The 20440-nt window shown below is 39.5% G+C and overlaps 1 protein-coding gene across 4 annotated transcripts in view; it reads right to left on the bottom strand.

Annotated features, from left to right (window-relative positions):
- Nucleotides 1–20440, bottom strand: part of sox6 (SRY-box transcription factor 6) — a 203061-nt gene that overhangs the window by 79607 nt on the left and 103014 nt on the right. For all 4 annotated transcript variants that reach the window (XM_088334368.1, XM_088334367.1, XM_088334369.1 and 1 more), the window contains 2 exons: nt 9593–9765; nt 7426–7494 (listed from right to left, as the gene is read on the bottom strand). In XM_088334368.1, the coding sequence (XP_088190494.1) occupies nt 7426–7494; nt 9593–9765 (242 nt within the window). The remainder of the gene's footprint in view (nt 1–7425; nt 7495–9592; nt 9766–20440) is intronic.

Below are 20440 nucleotides of genomic sequence, written 5' to 3'. Positions count from 1 at the left end.
CAACAACAAGAATAGTGTGGTGGGCAGCACGACAGCGCAGTGGTTAGTGCGTGTGCGGCACAGTGCGGCACAGTTCTTAGGTCATGAGATTGAACCTTCATGTGTGGGGTTTGCATGTTGTCCCCGTGCTTGCGTGGGTTTCCTCCGGTTTCCTCCCACATTCCAAAAACATGCATTTCAGGTTAATTGGCCGGTCCAAATTGTCCCTGAGTGTGAATGAGCGAGCGAGTTGTCTGTCCCTGTGTGACCTGCGACTGCCTGGCAATCACTTCAGGGTGTCCCCCGCCCACTGCCCGGTGATTGCTGGGATGGGCTCCAGCACCCCCGCGACCCTACTTAGGACAAGCGGTGCAGATAATGGATGGATAATAGTGTGGTGCCAGCAGGTGCCACGTAGCCTCCTAAGACCACGTGAGTGGCTTGTGCCCTGGTTTTGAAAATCTATCATGGGTCATTGCGATTTTCTAGGAAGTTTGATTTTTAATTAGCATCGTTTTCGTGGTTGACTGAGCCTATTTAACCTTCAATAATTACAACCGGGCAATAGCATAGTAACAACATATCAGACCTATAGCCCTTCGCGTTAACAAAAAGCAACTCTCCCCTTCAAAAAGATTGGCGACCCCTGGTCTAGATGATCAAATGGATGCCCAAAGTTGGGGTATGTGCAAGTGCAATAAACAGAGGGTTGTTGTAGGGGTAGGCTATTTTCTTAGGAGTTCTTTGTTTATATAATAATGCAAGGTGAGTTTACTTAGCCTTTCTTAGAAGGGCATTCGCATCTCGCAGTTGGAATAACTGGAGTCATTTCAAACTGACTGTGTCATGTTATTCTTTTCACTTAAAAAAGATGCCGTTTTTAAACGGAGGGGGTAGCTTTGATTAAAAGACTGCCACCGTTTCATGTACTTTCTCCCGCCTGTTTGTGAAGATAAAGTTCAGCTTGACCTTTGAGCTACTATTCATTCTCCTGATGTTTGTATCAGTGTGAGGTGTCCTGTGTTGTCTCTGTGAATGTGCTCATAAGCATGTAACCATGTGTTAATTTGAATGGAGAACAGATCTTGCCATATAAATGTATGAATAAATAAATACGTTCATATTGTATTTTGCCATTGTATTTTGTTTTTACATTTTGTAAAAATGTTGTCGTATTTTATCTTAATAGTATTCTGTCGTTACATTTTGTCATATTTTGATCAAGGTATTTCCAACAACGAAAAAATATAATGATGACAAAATATAAGGACGACAAAATCCAACGACAACGAAATACAACGACAAATTAAAATGACGACAAAATATAATTTCTAGATATTTATTTATTTACACATTAATTTCTACTCATAGTAGGGTTGGTCCGCTATAATTATAAAAAAGAGAGGAATACAGTCAATAAATGAGTACGATGATTGTGAGGCACAACAAAAAAGGTAGTTTGCTCATTATTCTAACATTTGCAATACATCATAGTTAACTTTGAAGGGACAAATCCCTCCTCTGCTAATATACTTGTTTGTCACATGTGGCACAAAATCCAGCTAACAACTCAAGACTAAATCAACTCAGAGCTAATCTCATCGTCAGATTGAATTAATGCCAAGAACAAGGGTCGACTGACTGGAGTGGGGAGGAAAAAGCACTAAGCTGCGAGCTGACATTGTCAATAAGCCCCAAATGTTACAATCGAAACATCTGCTATCTTTAAAACAAGTGACATTGTAATCCCGGAGTACAAAGACGAAATGACACCCCACCCCCTTCTCCTGCTATTGGGAGAACAGCAAGCGGCAATGAAGAAAGCAGCCACTTAATTAAACTGCAGGCAGCCCTGTTCTCAAACCTCCTTAACTAAAGCTAAACACTTCAGCCAGATTCCCTTCGATCCACAGGAGAAGAAAAAAAAACCTTGAAAGGAAGCTTGTCAGTATCGGGTTGCAAAGTTTGAGATATAACTGCCCGGACGGTTTACGGTTCCTGCCAACGTGATGGCTTGCTTCATCAATATAATGCCTCTGGCAGGATACATTGTTTTAGGTTTCCTCCTCAAGCCGGGACTCTAATGGCCGCTGAATTTCATACCCTCCAAAGTAAACAATAGCTTAATTCCTCAATATCTTTGCGAGGAAGTGTGTTTATATTATGAATTAAGTCAAATGTCTGTACATTTGGGGAAAACCGAATATCGATTTTTTTGAGGCCAAATAATAAAATAAATTGAACAGTTTGAAATTTCCGCTAATTATTTCAGTGCTATTGACAGCTATATGCCTCCATATTCCATATTCTAGGCCGATAGCAGATTAGCTTTGGCAGTACCCAATTTGGCTGTCAGAGAACGTTAGAGACCCCACAAAAGCAAACCATACAAAGCCGATGTTTATCGATTTTGTTGGTGTTTATTGGGGGTGCATTGACAGGAAACCTAGCTAAAGAGGCCTAAAAGTACAACTGTGAAAATCGGTTCAGCCGTTTTAGAGACGGCAAGCCATATACAAACACACACACACACACACACACACACACACACACACACACACACACACACACACACACACACACACACACACACACACATCGGGATTTATAAAGTAGTTAAGCAAGATTTTATTTTAATGATTAAATAAATAAGCTGGCAGTGAAATAATCGCATGTTATGCAGAAAACAGATACGTTATAAATGATATTGCAGACATTAGACTTTTTTGGGGGTCCCAAAACTTGCAACAGCCGTTGATACTGGTATTGTTCTCTGCGCTTGCGGTCAAACATTTGGATAAGTCTGGCTTTGTATTGAGGTATTTTAGGGGGGGAAGGGTATAAGAAGCACTTGTCGTATCGGTGCACGTTATCGATATCTGTAGAAAAAATAGTATCAAACATCCTTAGTCATCACCAAAAATGTTTCTTAAAGAAAGATAAATATATAAAACTCCCCGAAACAAATTTCAAGTAATTAAATCAAGGTTTGGTATGTGGAGTTAGGGCAACACATAATTAGCAAACTCAAAAGTTGGCAGTACTTTGTCATTTGTTTTTAGCTTTATGAAAGAAAAAAAAAATACAGACTTCTTTAAGAGGGAAGTATCAGAATTGTATTATTTTTTTATTTTGCTACTTTCAGTGGAAAATTTAATTGTCAAAACAAATGGGTTGATTTTAGACACTTTTTTATGAGAGCAAAATAATGTGTTCTGAATGCTCGCTCACCATTTTGAAAATATTTTGAGAAACTGGGAAAAAAGGGAGCTCACTTGATATGAAAAACCAAATAAGGAAAGAGTTGTTAGATTGTATGGTGAGGTAAAAGTTGGATTTGAGAGAGAGGCAAAAACATGTGGCTCAAAGCTGCCCTTTCGCTTTAAGTGCTTGAAAAGGAACATTTCAGACTATCATTGCTCTCCTAACTGGCTCAAGTGGGATCTTCAGGTGTCATTTACCTTTAACTAAATAACAAGACTAAGTAGGGGCTTAATTCACATGAATTAAGTAGGTGTCCTCTCAAATGGAGGGCTCTTTATGACAGCACTAATACCAATACTCACCACGGTCCTTTATTTGAGTGTTTTAGAGAATGTTCACATTTGATTCTGACTAGTGGGATGCAGTGTAAAATCTTTATATTAAGGGTTTATACAACTTTTCATGGCCAAATTCAAGCAGTTTTTTAGGAATTTTAAGGCCAAATTTCAGGAATTTTCCAGTACCATTAAAAGAAGAAATCAGGTGTGAATCATGAATTCGACCGAACCACAAACATATCTGCGATTTACATTGGCAATTTTTAATCTTGCGAGTGCATTTATAGAAACATCGGATGTTTAGATCTTGAATAAATTCTATCTATCTATCTATCTATCTACCTTGGTCATATCCCTCAAGAGGGGTGACCGACAGCAAGACAACACATACAATAAAAATAAAATAAAAGGGAAAAAAATAGCAAAAAAACACACACAAAATTTTTTGGACCATGGCCAACCCAATCGCCCAAACAAGTTAGGCACCTCGGCACCTAAGTTGCTCATGCTTTCGTCCCTCCAGATGAAACGGGACACCAGAAAGCGGCCATGTCACTCGGGTCAGGGTGACACAACACACTCGTTTGTTCAACAGCAGGGCCCGACAGCTCTCACTGGTTTACCCCTGCCGCATCATACGAGTGCCCTGCCGCATCATACGGGTGCCCAGCCCATCCTTAAGAACACGTCCACAATCCCACTATCCTTTCACAACACGTCTCCACTCCTTTCTATCACCAACAAGAACTCTAGCTTCCATTATATTTAGACCTCTTTCCTGCAGTGAACTCATAACACCATTCATCCACGTCAATCGCGGCCTTCCTTTTGGTCTCCTTCCATTGACTTCTGCTCTGTAGATCCTCTTCAACATTCGCTCCTCATCCATCCTCTCCATGTGTCCAAACCAACCTAGTACTCTCTTATCAACACGCTTGCTCAGTTCCACGACTACTCCAGTTCTGTCTCTCACAATTTCATTTCTCAGTCTATCCAATCTTGTCACTCCTAACATAGTCCTCAAACACTTCATCTCAAAAACATTCAACTTCCTTCTTAAATCTGTGTTCAGGCTCCAAGTGTCTGCACTATACAACACAGTCGGCACAATCACACTCTCATACAGTCCCCTCTTAACACAACATTTGAATAAAATATATTTGTTTTTGAGACAAATCTCTCCCCATATTGGTATTGGATAAAACTATGTCATATGTAGCTTACACTTTCACTAGCAGGAAATTCTTCCCATTGCAATTTACCACAGGGAAACGCTACCATCGTTTTTTTACATGGCCCATAATGAATGTTTCGATTCATATGTAGTCCTTGACTAATACACGTTTCATAGTGCCCTGTTTAGGTGTAGCAAGGACCTATCCTCTTGGTTGCGACCCGTAGGGGAACAATGACGCTTTAATAGACACTAACGTACAAACTAATACCTGCTACTGTTAATCATGAAAAAAGAAGAAATGCAATATCAAAGTGATGCAACCAGAGAGCAGTGACAGCCTCATTTTTAAGAAGACTTGTTGAGAAATGTTGCAAACATTTCAAGCATTTACAAAAACTTAACCCGAAATTCAAGCACTTTTCAATTCTTGAAAACAAAACATTAAAATTCAAGCATTTTTAAAGGATTCAAAGCACCCGTACACACCCTGTTCTATTGTAACAACATTGACTTAAGCAAGTCTGTCTCTCAGTTGTATGTCAGACAAGTGGAATTTGCTTTTTTCGCCACATGCTGAGTTCTACAAAAAGTATCAATCAACAATAAAATTGAGTTCAATTTATTTGAATGTTTCCAGAATTGTAGCGACGATTGCAAGGAGTCACAAGACAGAAAAATGAGGACACATATTTTGCACGGTGTGCATTAGCCTCATTTAGCCAGAGAAGCTCGCAACCTTGACCACATCAAGCGGTCGTCCCTGAAGTGCTCGGAACACTCCGCCCCCAGCGCAATGCCGTGCCTGGGTGGTCTTTGGCTGCCACAGTTAGTACTGACTGTATCATATCAGGCGAACTGGTAAGTGTGAAGATGTAAGGATAAGAAAACAGAAAGCATGCGGCAGAGTGGCAATAAATCCCGGTATGTGCCAATGTGTGCTGTGTTGGCCTTGTGAGACCGGTGACTTTCAGAGGCATTTACCATCCCCTTTCATGTTGCCCACCTCCAGGCTCGGCTCCATCTACTCATTAGATCCTGTTATTTTTTTTCTGTTAATTAAGATGTGCTAATTTTTCTCTCCTGTACTTCACAGCACCCCTGATCCCCCAGCCCACCCAATGGTTAATGTGAATAAGTGAAGACTTGGAATATAATTAGGGCCCTACCAATGTAGATTACTGTTTCCTGATGTTGAATATGATATTAGGCAGAATCAAATTCTGCTCACAGATTAATCAGTCGATAATAATATACATTTTTTTTATGTTTATTGAAGAAATAAATAATTATTTACTGTTTAGCAAAAGGGTGCCAATGTTTGAATCTTTTTAACCTATATTTCAATATATAAGCGCCAATGCTTTAAAAATTATTTTGGAGTTGAATTTATTTTAGTGTGTTAACATTTGAGCTAAAATAATTTTAAATCATTAAAGGGACTTCAGTTTTTTTTAAACTTAATTTGAATTGATAGACATTTTTCCCTTTGTTCATCGAAGAAAAACAGGAAAAAAGGCTGACAGGAAAAAGCCAGAGCTTATTTCAGTTCAAGCTCCATGACAGTCTAAACAATTTTCAAAATAATATATAGGATTTACCTTTGCTATCTTAACACATGTTGTCAAGTTTTAATTATTTAGCTCAAGCGTTAGGTTACAGCTTTAACTAATCAAGTCAAGTCAGATTCATTTGTATAGCCCTTCAAAATTTTAAGTTGTACCACAAGCAAGAACATAGGGGGAACTTTAAGGTTAATATTTTTAACAGCACTTAAAAGTACACGTTAGAAAAGACAATAAAGACTCAATAATTTGACATGTTCAAGCTTTAAACGTTTATAAATCTTTACTCAAAAGGCAAGCTTTTTTCATAACTAGATCATTTAATTCCTTAAAGTAAAGTAGTGCCAACAAAAGTTAAACCTTTTAGTAGTCAACTCAAGTTGTAACTCCACTCGATTTAAAATCGACAACATGATAAAAATCCTCAGATTTTAGGCCATCTAAAATCCATATTAAAAAATAACATATCTACTGTCATTTCTGGTCTATAAGGCGCACATAAATACCCGTAATTGGCCAGAAATTTGGAAGTGCACCTCATAACCTGATGTACCATATAGGAAATATGGTGGATAAAATTGGAAATGAATCATTACAATGAGATACTGCATACGGTAACCATTTATTAATGAATTCATTTTAATTAATACATTTCAGTGGTTATATCAAATGTCATAATGTTAATTTATGGTCTATAGATTAAATTGTTTTAATTCAAATGTTCTTATTTTTATGCAACACTAGCTCGTAGTGTAGTTTTAATTCTGTGCGCCTTATACATTAAAAATCTATATCGAATTGACAATTTTTGAGGGGTGCGCCTTATATTCCTATGCGCCTAATAGTGCAGAAAAAACTGTAATTTGTGCCTATTTTAAACATGATAAAATGGACCATCTTGGTCCGTACATTACTCATTTGAGTTAATTTTATGATTACATTTTGTTTGGTTATAATAATTTATACATTTTTTTTGTTCTCAAAAAGGTGTGATTCAATTGGTAAGAATTTCATATTAGCAAGTCAAGTCACATGTATTTGTCTCAAAGGGATGCTTCCTTACAACATCCCCTGATCTGACACCAAAATTAGGGCATGGGAAAACAAAACCCCAGTATGAGGGGACAAAAACAGCTGATACAGTGTTGAATGGTGATATTCTGACCTGGATCTGCTGTTGTAGGAGGTTGATCTTGTGCTGCTGTTGCAGAAGCTGCTGCTGCTGTCTGGCAATCTGTTTAGAAAGCAGAGATTTGATGAGAAACAAACAATTGTTGGAGGTACCTTGGTGTTGACATGTGCGTGGTACTTAAAGAAAAAGACCATGGGAAGCAAATCATTCCTTATTTTACCAAATATATTCTTTACAGATCTATATAGGTTTTAATCCTTGAGTATTGATTTGAGCACCACATTGTCAAAGTGCTGGCAAAGGACCTTTTAATGATTCAAAGGGCGGACAAACCAAGGTCCCACAATGTCTGAGTGACAAGCAGCCACAGGTTAATTTGCCTCATTCCAGCAGTCTCCTTCGCTACATGCTTGCTTGATTGAGCATGACAACCTAGTTTTAAGTGTCATTTAATTTTCATTTTTAAATATAATTACAAAGTGTTCACTGTAAGCTATCGTCCGTCTGCAAATGTGTCAGGATTAATTTGTGTTGGCTTCCTCACGAGTGTCAACAGCTAATTACCACGTTGTATGCTGATGGCTTGATGACATTCTACAGTAGCTCTCAGCAGGCTCCTTCACCACCACCACCCTCGCTTCCCCCAAACCATTAATATTCTTCCGATTTCAAATAGGATAAAAAAATGAAACCTTTTTTGCGACTCGTCCTTAGCGCCACAAAGGCCGCAAAGTTGAATGGAATTTGCAAATGAACCTTACGGATTGGAAAAAGGAATCAATACAGTTAATGTGTTATTAGTGTACTTTAAGCAAATGCATCACTCTGAGGTAAATGGACAATCTGTTCATTTAGACCAGCGAGGTCCGGGAGTGTGTTGAGAAAACTCTGAGTGAACCCCTTGCTGATAATTGACTCATGGCCATTAGGTTGGCTGCTGATAATAAAAGTGTCGCCTGTGTGGATAGTTTGTGTCCTTATTCCTTCCCAGACATTAACACACTTCATGGCCCCTGCTAATTTGCTGATTTGTACAATATGGCTCATTGGCCTGATTTGTGCCGCAAATCTAATGCTAGCCTTGTTCTAATAGGAGTCAATTTACAAGATCTAGGGGATGTACGTGTTTATATAACATTTAATTCTCACATCCCATTGCATTTCCTAGTACAAGTCATAATAATGTTTTCCAGCTGTAGAGCATAAACGTGTGCGAGGGAGCATGACTAAAATCTCCAAAGCTAGATAGTAAGTAGCAACTTCTACAGTCTTGCACTATCCCCACTAGCTTTTATGAATATATTAATTGCTTCTTAAATAAGATTTATACAGCAAGGATGAAATTCATTAAGATTATGTTAGGTGGCCCCAAGTCCTGATGTATTTAATGCACATTACCACAAAAAGGATATGGAATGTCCAGGAAATAGCAGTCCTCGAGGACAGGGGTCCGGAACCTTTTTGACCCAAAGAGTAAAATATTTCCCCTTTTTTTTGAGAGAGCCACACTATATATTTTAAGATAAAATTCAACAAAAACACCATACCTGCTCTACAGACATAGGCTTATTGTTTAGTGCATTTTTGATTTGAGAACATTTATCAAATAATAATGCCAGAGCCTGTGTCCAATATCAACATATATACCACTTAAAATGTGTCTCCCTCTTGCAGTTACTTAAGATATTTGAGGCACATTTTTACCACTATTGCACTTATAAATAATTGTATCAAAATAAGGTGAGTTTTTTTGTGAAAATGTCACAAAATACTTCAAACGAGAAGTATACGGATGCATTTACTTTCCGCACAAAGGGCTCTGGGTGAGAGAGAGAAAGAGAGAGAGAGAGAGAGAGGGAAGTGTGCCATGTGTGTACATCCACCCCTACTGCTTACCCAATCAAATTGCTCTGTGCTTGGCTGGCGTTTTTGGGTGTTTACAGTTTGGTCTGTGAGTTTTCATAGTATAGTTTTGGACAAACATTGTTTAATGAGCTCTCAATTACAGGATTCCATAAAGACGTACTGATCTGTTGGCGTATGAGCACGATTGTAAATGGAAGTTAAAAAACTTGTTTAAAAAACGGTGCCATACATGACCAGATGTAATCATTAAAAGAGACAAATATGGCTCACGAGCCATAGGTTCACAACCCATGCTAAAAGGTTTGGATGTTTTTAATAGTCCTCTGCCTTGTACCTGCTCCTGCTGTTGACGAGCCAACTCCATCTGCTGCCTCTGTTTCTCCATTTGTGAGGCGGCCAGCTTCTTCTGTTCGTCGTGGGCAGCCAGGAGTTGCTCTCGCAGGCTGATCAGTTGACTAATCATGGTGGAGAGCTGGTGTTCCTTCTCTGCCAAGCTCTCAGGTGTTCCTGGGAAAGACAAGGAGAAGAACACATATTACTTGGTGGAGATTTGCAGTTATTTTAGATGTTAAAAACTTTGATAGGAATGCAAAAGAGCTCATCTTGACGACTAGATGTGAAAAAATCAATTAAGCGCTGCTGGAAGTACATTTTTCCATTCATCAGCGAAATTGTCAATACCCAAGTCAGAAACCAACACAACATGTGGATACATATATATATATATATATTTATAAATACACACTTTTTTTTTGTATTTAGGTCTTTAATGGTTTACGACATTCCTCGTATCGTAAAGGTATTCTGCCAGTGCTTTTAAGCCTGGCTTTTATTGTCCCACATGGCTTTTATTGTCCCCCAATAAGCCCATCAATGAATAGTTACGTCCAACCAACACTCATACTACCCTTCCCCCATCAACGACGCAAGCCTGCATTTATGAAGTGTGTCAATAACGTGTTTAAACCATCTCAACGATTGACGAATAAGAGATCCGCAGGTGTCTCAAACTCAATTTACTTTAGGGCAGCACGAATTAGGGTCAAGGTGAAGTCGGGCGACATTGGGTTTTCAACAATGTAAAAACTTTCCACTATTTTCAAATATATATAGGATTTACAGAAAATGAGATCTAACGATTAAAAAAATGGTATTGTGAAGACAAATTTGTAATAATTACATATTAATGAAATCATATCCTATAAAAATAAAGAAGACTTCAAGAGTTCAATATGTGAGTAGATGAATCAATTTAGTCAGAATGTAGGTCTCTCTTTCTCGCCGCTTTTTCCCCTCCTCTCTTTCTCTCAATTCTCTGTCACTTTCTCTGTTTGTGTCTCCCTGTTTCTCTCCCTGTCTCTATCCGTGTGTCTGTCGGTCTTCCTTTCTCTTAATATCAATCTATCTGTCTGTCTTTTTCTTAATGCTTGCCTGCCTGCCTGTCTTTCTCTTATTGTCTTTTTGTTTGTTTGTACTGTATTTCTCTTAATGTCTTTCTGTTTGTCTGTCTTTTTCTTAATGTCTTTCTGTCTGTGTCTTTCCCTTTAATGTCTTTCTGTCTGTCTGTCTTTCTACTAATGTCTTTTTGTCTTCCTTTCTTTCTCTTGATGTTTGTCTGTCCGTCTGTCTGACTGCCTGCCTGACCAGCCAAACACACTGACTTTCAAGTGCTGCATTAAGAGCACACTGCAGATTGAACTCGTTTTTTGCAAGCTTATGTTTTGCTTCGTTTTGTTCCTAGCCCACCCTAATTAATTAGAGTGGAGGTAGCCTCAATATCAAACTCACGCAGGCTGCACTAACATTAAACTTTTAAATTAAGGCAAACTATCATCATTTAGGCAACAAATGGCCCGCAACCTGCGAGTTTGAGACCCCTGAGATAGAGCAAATGTGCATCATAGTTTGAAGGAACAGGGGTAGAAAAAAGAGTTTCAAATCTACCTGTTAGTGATCTGTCACTCGATAATCTTAAACAGGTGGTGAATACGGCCAAACCAATGACTTGCCTGTTTGACCCTCTTCCGGTTCGCTGATTAAAGGTATTTTTGGGGTCCTTGGAACTTCAGTTCTAAATATTATAAACATATCACTCTCCTCAGGTGTAGTTCCAGTGGATTTTAAGTCCGCTGTTATTAAACCGACACTGAAACGACCCAACCTTGATCCAGAAAGCTTATGTAATTATAGACCTGTGTCAAACTTACCGTTTCTTTATAAAGTATTTGAAAACGTTGTGGCACAGCAGCTGAATGATTTTATATCCGATAACAATCTTTTTGAATTAATGCAATCAGGATTCAGGGCTAACCACTCTACTGAGACAGCCCTGATTAAGGTAACCAATGATCTTCTACTGGCGCTTAATCACTCTTGCTGCTGCTGGACCTTAGTGCTGCTTTTGACACTGTGGACGATAATATCTTACTAGAATGGTTGGAAAAATTGATTGGTCTCTCAGGAACCGCCCTCTTATGGTTCAGATCCTACCTCTCAGATAGGACGCACTGTATTAAACGTGGTGAAATGACATATGAGCCCTTTAGTGTTACCTATGGTGTTCCGCAGGGTTCAGTACTTGGCCCCCTTGTTTTCGGCATGTACATGCTTCCATTAGGTGATATTATTCGCAAGTATAATATCAGTTTCCATTGCTACGCAGATGACACTCAACTATATCTTCAGATGGAGGAATCTGCAATGCTAAATTAAGACCTATCTTTTGGTGCTCCACAAAAGAAGTTAATTTTAAACATTATAACCCCAGCTGACAAATCTCTCACCATGCATAGTAATGTGATTGATATTGTCAAGCTGTTTACGTTCGACACACCTCCGCCATAGCCGCCGCCTCCTCCTCCGCCGCCGCGTCGCATCCGGTCGTAGGAGGCCCCGCGGTTCATCATGCTGTAGCCCCGCCCCCCCGATAGTGTACTAATCTGTGAAGCCCTTAGAGATTTATTGTGATTAAGGGCTATACAAATAAAAATGACTTGACTTGACTTAGAAATTTGGAGGCCCGCCTCACTGAGATAAAAGAGTGGATGTCACTCAACTTCTTGCGCCTTAACTCTGAAAAGACCAAAATGTTAGTTATTGGTCCATCTAAATGCTGTGACTTAATCTCAAAAACTGCTCTGAACATTGACAAATGTAAGATCAGCCAGAGTGACTCAGTTAAAAATGTAGGTGTCATATTTGACCCCGATCTGTCCTTTCAAACACACGTGAAGAATATTACTAGAACAGCTTTCTTCCATCTTTGCAACATTGCTAAAATCTGTCCTAAGCTGTCTCAGTCAGATGTAAGGATTATAATTCACGCGTTTGTTACTTCCCGTCTCGATTAGTGTAGTGCACTACTCTCCGGTCACCCGAAGTCCAAAATCAAGAGCCTTCAGCAGGTACAAAATGCTGCAGCGAGACTTTTTACCAAGACAACAAAGTTTGATCACATTACCCCGATTTTAGCTAACCTGCATTGGCTGCCTGTTAGCTCAAGATGTAATTTTAAAGTTCTGTTGGTATTATCCAAAATCATACATGGACTTGCTCCCTCATAACTTTCAGATTTAATTTCCCCCTATGTTCCGGTCCGGAGCCTTCGCTCTGAAAACGCTGGTCTACTAGTGTACCCAAGAGCCAAGAAGAGATCAACAGGTTCAACAGTGTTCTCCATCCGGGCCCCGGTGCTGTGGAATAATAATAATAATAATAATTTCCTTTGTATTGTCATTCTTTGTAACAATGTACACAGAACGAAATGTCGATACACCTGACCCATTGTAGCGAGCCGATGCAGCCGCAGCCAACAGAGGGCGCCGCCATTTTACCAATGTTATAAGTCTTAGGTATGACTCGGCCGAGGCGCGAACCAGTGCTCTTGCCCCTGAGATTCAAGCTGCAACCTCAGTGGAAATGTTTAGATCTAAGCTTAAAACACGCTTCTACTCTATAGCATATGACTAACCTATACTTTATGTTGGTAATATGTATATCATTTGCCCTCATGTAAGTTAATAGTCTGTGATAATAGTTTGCAATAGTCTTTGATCTGTGCATCCCTTTGAGACTCTTTGTGATTAAGGGCTATACAAATAAACATGACTTGACATGACTTGACCTGTTACAAAATGTAACTTGAGCAGCAAAAAAAATTGGTTGTTTAACAATGACAGAAGAACATGTCAGATTAGTTTGACATTAAATAACAATGAAATGTCAATGGTGGACAGGGGTAAAAATGCAAATCTACATTCACATTTTAGGAAAAAATGTTAAAGAGACTAGAAACGAATGGTCTGTGACACCACTCGAAAATAGAAAGTGTTTTTGGTAGAAAGACATAGCGGACAAAGAATGGACACAGAAGAATGGCTAAGATGGAGAAGAATGACAGGAAGAAGAATAAGAGTGCTAATGGGTCAAAACAACGTGATTCACATAAAGAAGCAATAATGTTCGCAGCTGTGACCAAATGTGCCAACAATTTAGCTAAAAGCGTTGTAAGATATTCTGCAAAAAGCCTAGGCTAAGTGTGTATTGCTGACCAAACCGATCATTATGTTGGCCTATTGTATCATACACAATATATAGTACAAAGAAAACTGCATGCAGGGAACCTGACTGCTGCAGTGTTAAGGTCACACAGTCTATAATGGGCCATTTGATTGGAGCTGGTTGTCGGAGCTTTTAGAAGAATAAAGGGAAGCCATCGTTCCTCGTGTGGACAAAGAACTGCAGGGAGCTGCCTGACTCAGATAGCAGCTTAAGTCAGAAAAAGTCAAGCTGCACGTCAAGAAAATAAAGGGCCTAACTTGCTAAAATCCCAAACGGCAGGGATTAATTTGCTTGTTCATCTTAGATTGTGTGTGATATTCAAGTTGGTTGTAGTGAAGCAAGATTGCAATCTTTTGCCCGTATAAGTGTCAAAGTGATGGAGAGTGATATATTTCAAACAGGAATTGTGTGATGTGTTTGTTAAAAAAAATGGCGCAAAATAGAATAGAATAGAATTGAATTCTCTTTATTGAATTAATATCACCAACTTTGCAAATGGCACTCTAGAGTAAACATGTTTCAAAGACTTTAAAAAGTAAAATAAGATAAAACACTGTCAGAAGAAATAAGCAAAAATATTTACAACATAATGCTTAGAGCAGTGGTTCATAACCCTTTTCGAGGTACTAGAAACCACCAATTTTATGTGCGCATTTACGGAAACCTACATGGTGTACAATAAAATGTGATCTTTTTTCCCCCCTTTATCCCAAAAATTTAAGACATAAAGTTTTTTTTTTTTTACTGGTGCATGCAATGAACTGTGCCGAACGACAAAAAAATGATGCATAAACTCACACATTAAAGGACTGTAAATCTGTGTCACCCCTGTATTCACCTATTAGAGACCAATTCAAATTTCCCATGTAATTTTCAAACCGAGATTGTTTCTTTTCTTTCTTTTTGTGTCCAGCATCCTTAAAAATGTGTTTTCACAAAGATATGTTGTAACAAAAGGTACAATAAAACTTTTCACTAACTGGATACTTTTCCATTTATTGAGACAAAAATCTTTATACTTCAGCATTGTTGTTCAGAGGAGTTGCTGTTGAACTTGTTTTGGTTGAGTTTCAAATACTTAATCAACGTATTCATTATTATATTCTGCTACCGCAGCATCAAACGTGAACGGCTGTCTCACCGACGCTGGATTTGGGTATCCTCCAGAAAAGTATCCATTGAAAGCGTGGCATGTAATTGCGTCGCGACATGAGACGGTGTGGCTTGATCTCCTTGGAAGAGGCTCCCAGAGACTGACTCACCGAACTCCTAGTGTTTGATCGAACCCAGTTTAGGAACCACTGGCTTATAGACTGACCAGATTTAAAATAACCAAAAGCATTGCAACAATTAACCTCATCAGCCACTATTTATCCGGGAGCTTGAAATAAAGCGGTTGAGGAACTTTAAGTACTTCGGTGTCCGCATCGCTGAGGACCTCACATGAACCCTCAACATCACACAGCTGGTCAGGAAAGCTCAACAGCGACTGTACTTCCTGATGAGGCTGAGGAAGTTTGGAACTTCAAGTAAGATCTTCAGCAACTTCTACAGCTGCATCGTGGAGAGTATCATGACCAGCTGCATCATTTAAGGTACAGCAGTATCACAGCCATGGACGGCAAACGCCTGCAGAGAGTGTTTAAGAACACTCAGAGGATCACCAGGACTCCACTGCCCCCTTTGCAGAGCATATACCACTGCAGAGTCCACAGAAGGGCTGCTTCTATTATTAAGGACCCCACTCACCCACAACACGGACTGTTTACACTCCTACCCTCAGGACCCAGGTACAGGAGTGTGAAATGCAGTACAACCTGTCTAAAGAAATCTTTTTACCCCTATGCTTTTAGACTCTTAAACGGCTGCTGATTAAACAGTACACCACAGACACGTTAAACTGGACCATACTATTCTTGCACTTGTCATAATTGCCCTATTTGGAACACCTGTGGCAGCTTGATTGGCGCCAACAGCCCGGACAAGCTGATTGGTGGCCACACCCTTCTTAAGCCCCCGACTTCAGTTCAAACTTTGTCAGATCGGATTGCGAGCTGTTGTGTTTCACTCAGTGACCGTTCCCGTCCGACTCCGTCCCTGTTAAAACCTGTTTCCTGCCTGATTCCCGTTTTTCGACCCGTTTCTGAACCAGACTACGCCTGTTTGCCTGCCGCCTGCCTATGACCACTATTACGAACTTGACATCGCCTCTGATCTCCAGCCCTGGTCAAACGACTTGCCATTCCCGCCTGTCTTCATCCGACACGGAAGTGTCACTCCCGCCTGCTCTCCGCCAGTCCTGGGATCAAGCAATCAAGCAAGCCTTACTCTCACTCTCTTTCAATAAAATCTGAGAAACGCAAGCAATTGAGTCCTGTGTCCGTTCTGGTCTGTGACAGCACTACAGTCACTTTCAACTATTTTTTTACCTTATTTTTATCTTATTGCCTTAACTCATCTTTAGGTCAACTTGTATTTGTATCTTTTTAATATTCATAATATTCTTTTATAAATATTGCTATATAGTTTCTTAGTTTTATTACACTAGCAACTGTGTGAACAGCAAAGTAAGAATTTCATTGTGCAGGGAATAGTGGTTCTTTACAGTGCATATGGCAATAAACACTTTGAATCTTGAATTGAATTCTCACTGTGTGCTGATGATGACCCGGACACGAGGACAAGCAACGGTGAAAGAATTGTTGATGCGATGGCATGGCACTTTTTTGTGATTGGCTCCAAGTAATAATTTGGATTATCAATTATTTTGCAAGTTTAGAATATGATATTCGTGGAGTTTCCGGTTATTGTTTCAGCTTCCGTGTCCAAACCCTGGGATTACTCAGTCTATCCAAAAACAAGAAACACTTGCATGCATGTTGAGGTCTTTCCCCTGGCTAAGTTCCCCTCTCCCTCAGCCTAATCAATGCTAAGTGAGTCCACCATTGACTTACACAGCCAACATAATTGCCAGTGAGAGGCTGGACAGTAACTCACTCTCCTCTGACTGCACTCCTGTGACAAGCTGTTTGCAGAGAACAGTGACAGCGGAGGAGAGCAGCCCGACACTGCCGCGTTAGAACAAAACAGTGGAGCAAAAGCTGGCCCAGAGCCAACAGAAGCGGAATCTTTCCTGGGTGTCTTCCTCTCGTATCTGGCCACATCTGTCTTGCATTTCCACGAAAGCTCCCAGGGGCGCGCTCTGCTCAAACTCTTTTAATTTGACTAAACACCTGATTTATTTTATCTCTCCGATGAGGAAGGCCGTTTGTCTTAATAGGGCCTGTCAACCTCCAGAAGCTATTCAGGGCAATTTACTGACTGGCTTATATGAACTTCACTTCATTTTGCTCTTAGTTCACTGCAATGGAAGAGAGCTGCAATAATCTATCTATCTATTTATCTATCTACCTTGGTCATATCCCTCAAGAGGGGTGACCGACAGCAAGACACACACATACAATAACAAAGAAAATAAAAGGGAAATAAATAGCAAAAAAAACACTACATTTTTTGGACCACGACCAACCCAATTGCCCAAACACCCAAACAAGTTAGGCACCTCGGCACCCAAGTTGGTCGTGCTTTCGTCCCTCCAGATCAAATGGGACACCGGAAAGCGGCCATGTTACTCGGGTCAGGGTGACATAACACACTCTTTTGTTCAACAGCAGGGCCCGACAGCTGGTTTACTCCTGCCGCATCATACGGGTGCCCAGCCCATCCTTAAGAACGCGTCCACAATCCCAGTAACCTTTCACAACACCTCTCCACTCCTTTCTATCACCAACAAGAGCTCTAGCTTACATTATATTTAGACCTCTTTCCTGCAGTGCACTCATAACACCATCCATCCATGTCAATCGCGGCCTTCCTTTTGGTCTCCTTCCATTGACTTCTGCTCGGTAGATCCTCTTCAACATTCGCTCCTCATCCATCCTCTCCATGTGTCCAAACCAACCGAGTACTCTCTTATCAACACGCTTGCTCAGTTCCACGACTACTCCAGTTCTGTCTCTCACAATTTCATTTTTCAGTCTGTCCAATCTTGTCACTCCTAACATAGTCCTCAAACACTTCATCTCAAAAACATTCAACTTCCTTCTTAAATCTGCGTTCAGGCTCCAAGTGTCTGCACCATACAACACAGTCGGCACAATCACACTATCATACAGTCCCCTCTTAACATTCATACTCATACTCTTGTTGTTCATCACTCTCCTCAGAGCACCCAAAACCTTGCTTCCTTGATTCACTCTGTGCAATACTTTACCCTCCATTCCACCAACTGCAGCCACATCACAACCCAAGTACCTAAAGCTTAAAGCAACGTACCCGCCTATTTATACTTTTTATTAAAAAAAAAAAGCACGAAAAAGCAGCTATTCATGCGACCCATGTGAGGCTTGAATTGACTTATTATTCTCCCGACAAGACTTGTTGTGAATGGCTTATCTGTAAAATTGATGGAATTGCCGCCAATTTTGTTAACCTTTGCTTGTGTCTGCCCTATCACAGGTCACAAGCGACATGCATCACCATCACAATAAATAACAGCTGGAAGTGGAAAGGCTTTGCAAATTAAAATCTTCAATCCGCCAAAGAAGGGAGACGGAAAAACATCATGGAAGCTAAGAAACGGCTAAACAGGGAACCGTTTCCAAATGATGTTACCAATTATTAGTCCACGTGACAATAAAAAGTTCAGAGTGAAAAAAATAGTCACACATGTACAGTTTGTGACTGTTAATGTGGCGCTAACAACCCACAAAAGGATCCGCTGGGCGCTTTCCACTCAATGTCCTGTCCAGACTCTTAAGAGAATATGAACAGAGGGCTCATTGTTGGGATGTCTGAGTTGAATTCTGGGAAGCCCAGACAGCTATTCTGCTGTTTACTCATTTTGCTCTTCTTTTCATACCCGTGTGATTGCAGTGCATTTTTGAAGTAACATTACGACTGAAAACAGAAGAATTGAAGTCAATCGGGCACACATTTGTTTGTTCATTGGTTGTTGTAAAAATGTGCTCTAAATTATGGATTAGCTTCAAAATGCAGATAAAAGTTTTATTAGGTGGTGCAGAAGAGGAAAATTGTGGTCTGGGTCTGACCATTGTGCCAACAAAAGAGGACGTTTCCTGCATATTGTATGGCCATTAACAGTTTAGAGGGTCAGCCTGTCATTATGTCTCCTCACATTATTGCAAAACTCGCAGAAAGAAAACAAGGAGAACGGCACCACTGAAGCTACATAAACTTGAGGCCTGGTAACCTGCTTTGGCGAGGCCAAAAGACTGTGACATTTTGGCAGTATTAAGGTTTTATTGACCTATTTTGCTGGAGAGCAGGTCATAAAAAATCAAATGATCAATTATTGTAATTCATTGCGTTTGTAATCAACCTTCATAACGAATGAAATAAATATGAATAATTTATAGGCTGAGTTTAATTTACTAAAAAAAAGACACCCTGTGCAAATATAGACGGTCAAATAGTCTAAACCAGACGTACATATTAGGTGAAAAAATTAACATCATAATCATAGGAGTTGTGAGTGCATTTTGAAAATACGGATTGTAAACTGACCAATTCATAATTCTGTCACAATTTTGATAGAAAATAACTTTTATGAGCATTTTATCATCACCTCAACAATAAACGATCCAAACTAAACTGCAAAAAATCCTTTTGGATTTACTGAATTAAAAAACATAATACATAATTGTGTATGCATTATTTTAAAACGCTGTGACCAGGTAAGTGATTGATTTTTGCAGTGTCTTTGAACAATATTAAGAAAAAATCATTTCCAAGGAATCAACAAAAAAAGCAGCTGCATCGAGATTTATTATATCCATAATGTTCCTGCCTTGGTTACAAAACATTCATTTTCTCTTTCATATAATAGTGATAGCTATAGTAGTTCAGTTAACTCTGACAACATATTTTGAATCTTCATACTAGAACATCCTGAATCACATTTGTTTTTTAAACTCCTAAGAAATATTCAATCACATCAGTTCCAAAATAGTGACACAAGAGAATGAGGTTTGTCGCTGGTGCTGTGTAGTTGAGTATCAATTTGGGTAATGTACACCACCGCTCAAAAGTTCTGGGTCACCCAGACAATTTTGTGTGTTCCATGAAAAAAGTCACACTTGTATTTTTCAAATAATTTGTCCAATGTCTGCGTTCTTTTACTTATATGAATATATTTCTTTTGTTGACCAGTCTAAGATTATTTTTCCACTCATAGAAGGATAGCATCTCAGAGTCCCCTCTTCACTATACATGCTGACATTGGTGTTAATCAAGCTGCTAGTTGAGGACCTGTAAGGTGTCTATTTCTTAAACTAGAGACTCTAAAGTACTTGTCATCTCGTCACTTCTCTTTCTACTCTAGTTAGAACCTGTCTGTGCTGTTCTCTCAAAGGAGTAATACACACTGTTGTAGGAGAGGAGTTTTGTGGCAATTTAATTTCTTAAAACAAGAATAGACTGTTAAGTTCAATACACAAGTTATTTTTTTCTGGCCATTCTGAGAGCTTAATCAAACCCACAAACGTGATGCTCCAGATACTCAGCTAGCTCAAAGGAAGGTCAGTTTTATACTTACTCTAAC

The sequence above is a fragment of the Urocampus carinirostris genome, chromosome 4, assembly GCF_059441175.1.
Source record: "Urocampus carinirostris isolate Australia breed hairy pipefish chromosome 4, RoL_Ucar_1.0, whole genome shotgun sequence".
NCBI lineage: Eukaryota > Metazoa > Chordata > Actinopteri > Syngnathiformes > Syngnathidae > Urocampus > Urocampus carinirostris.
This window is presented reverse-complemented; position numbering and strand designations above follow the sequence as displayed.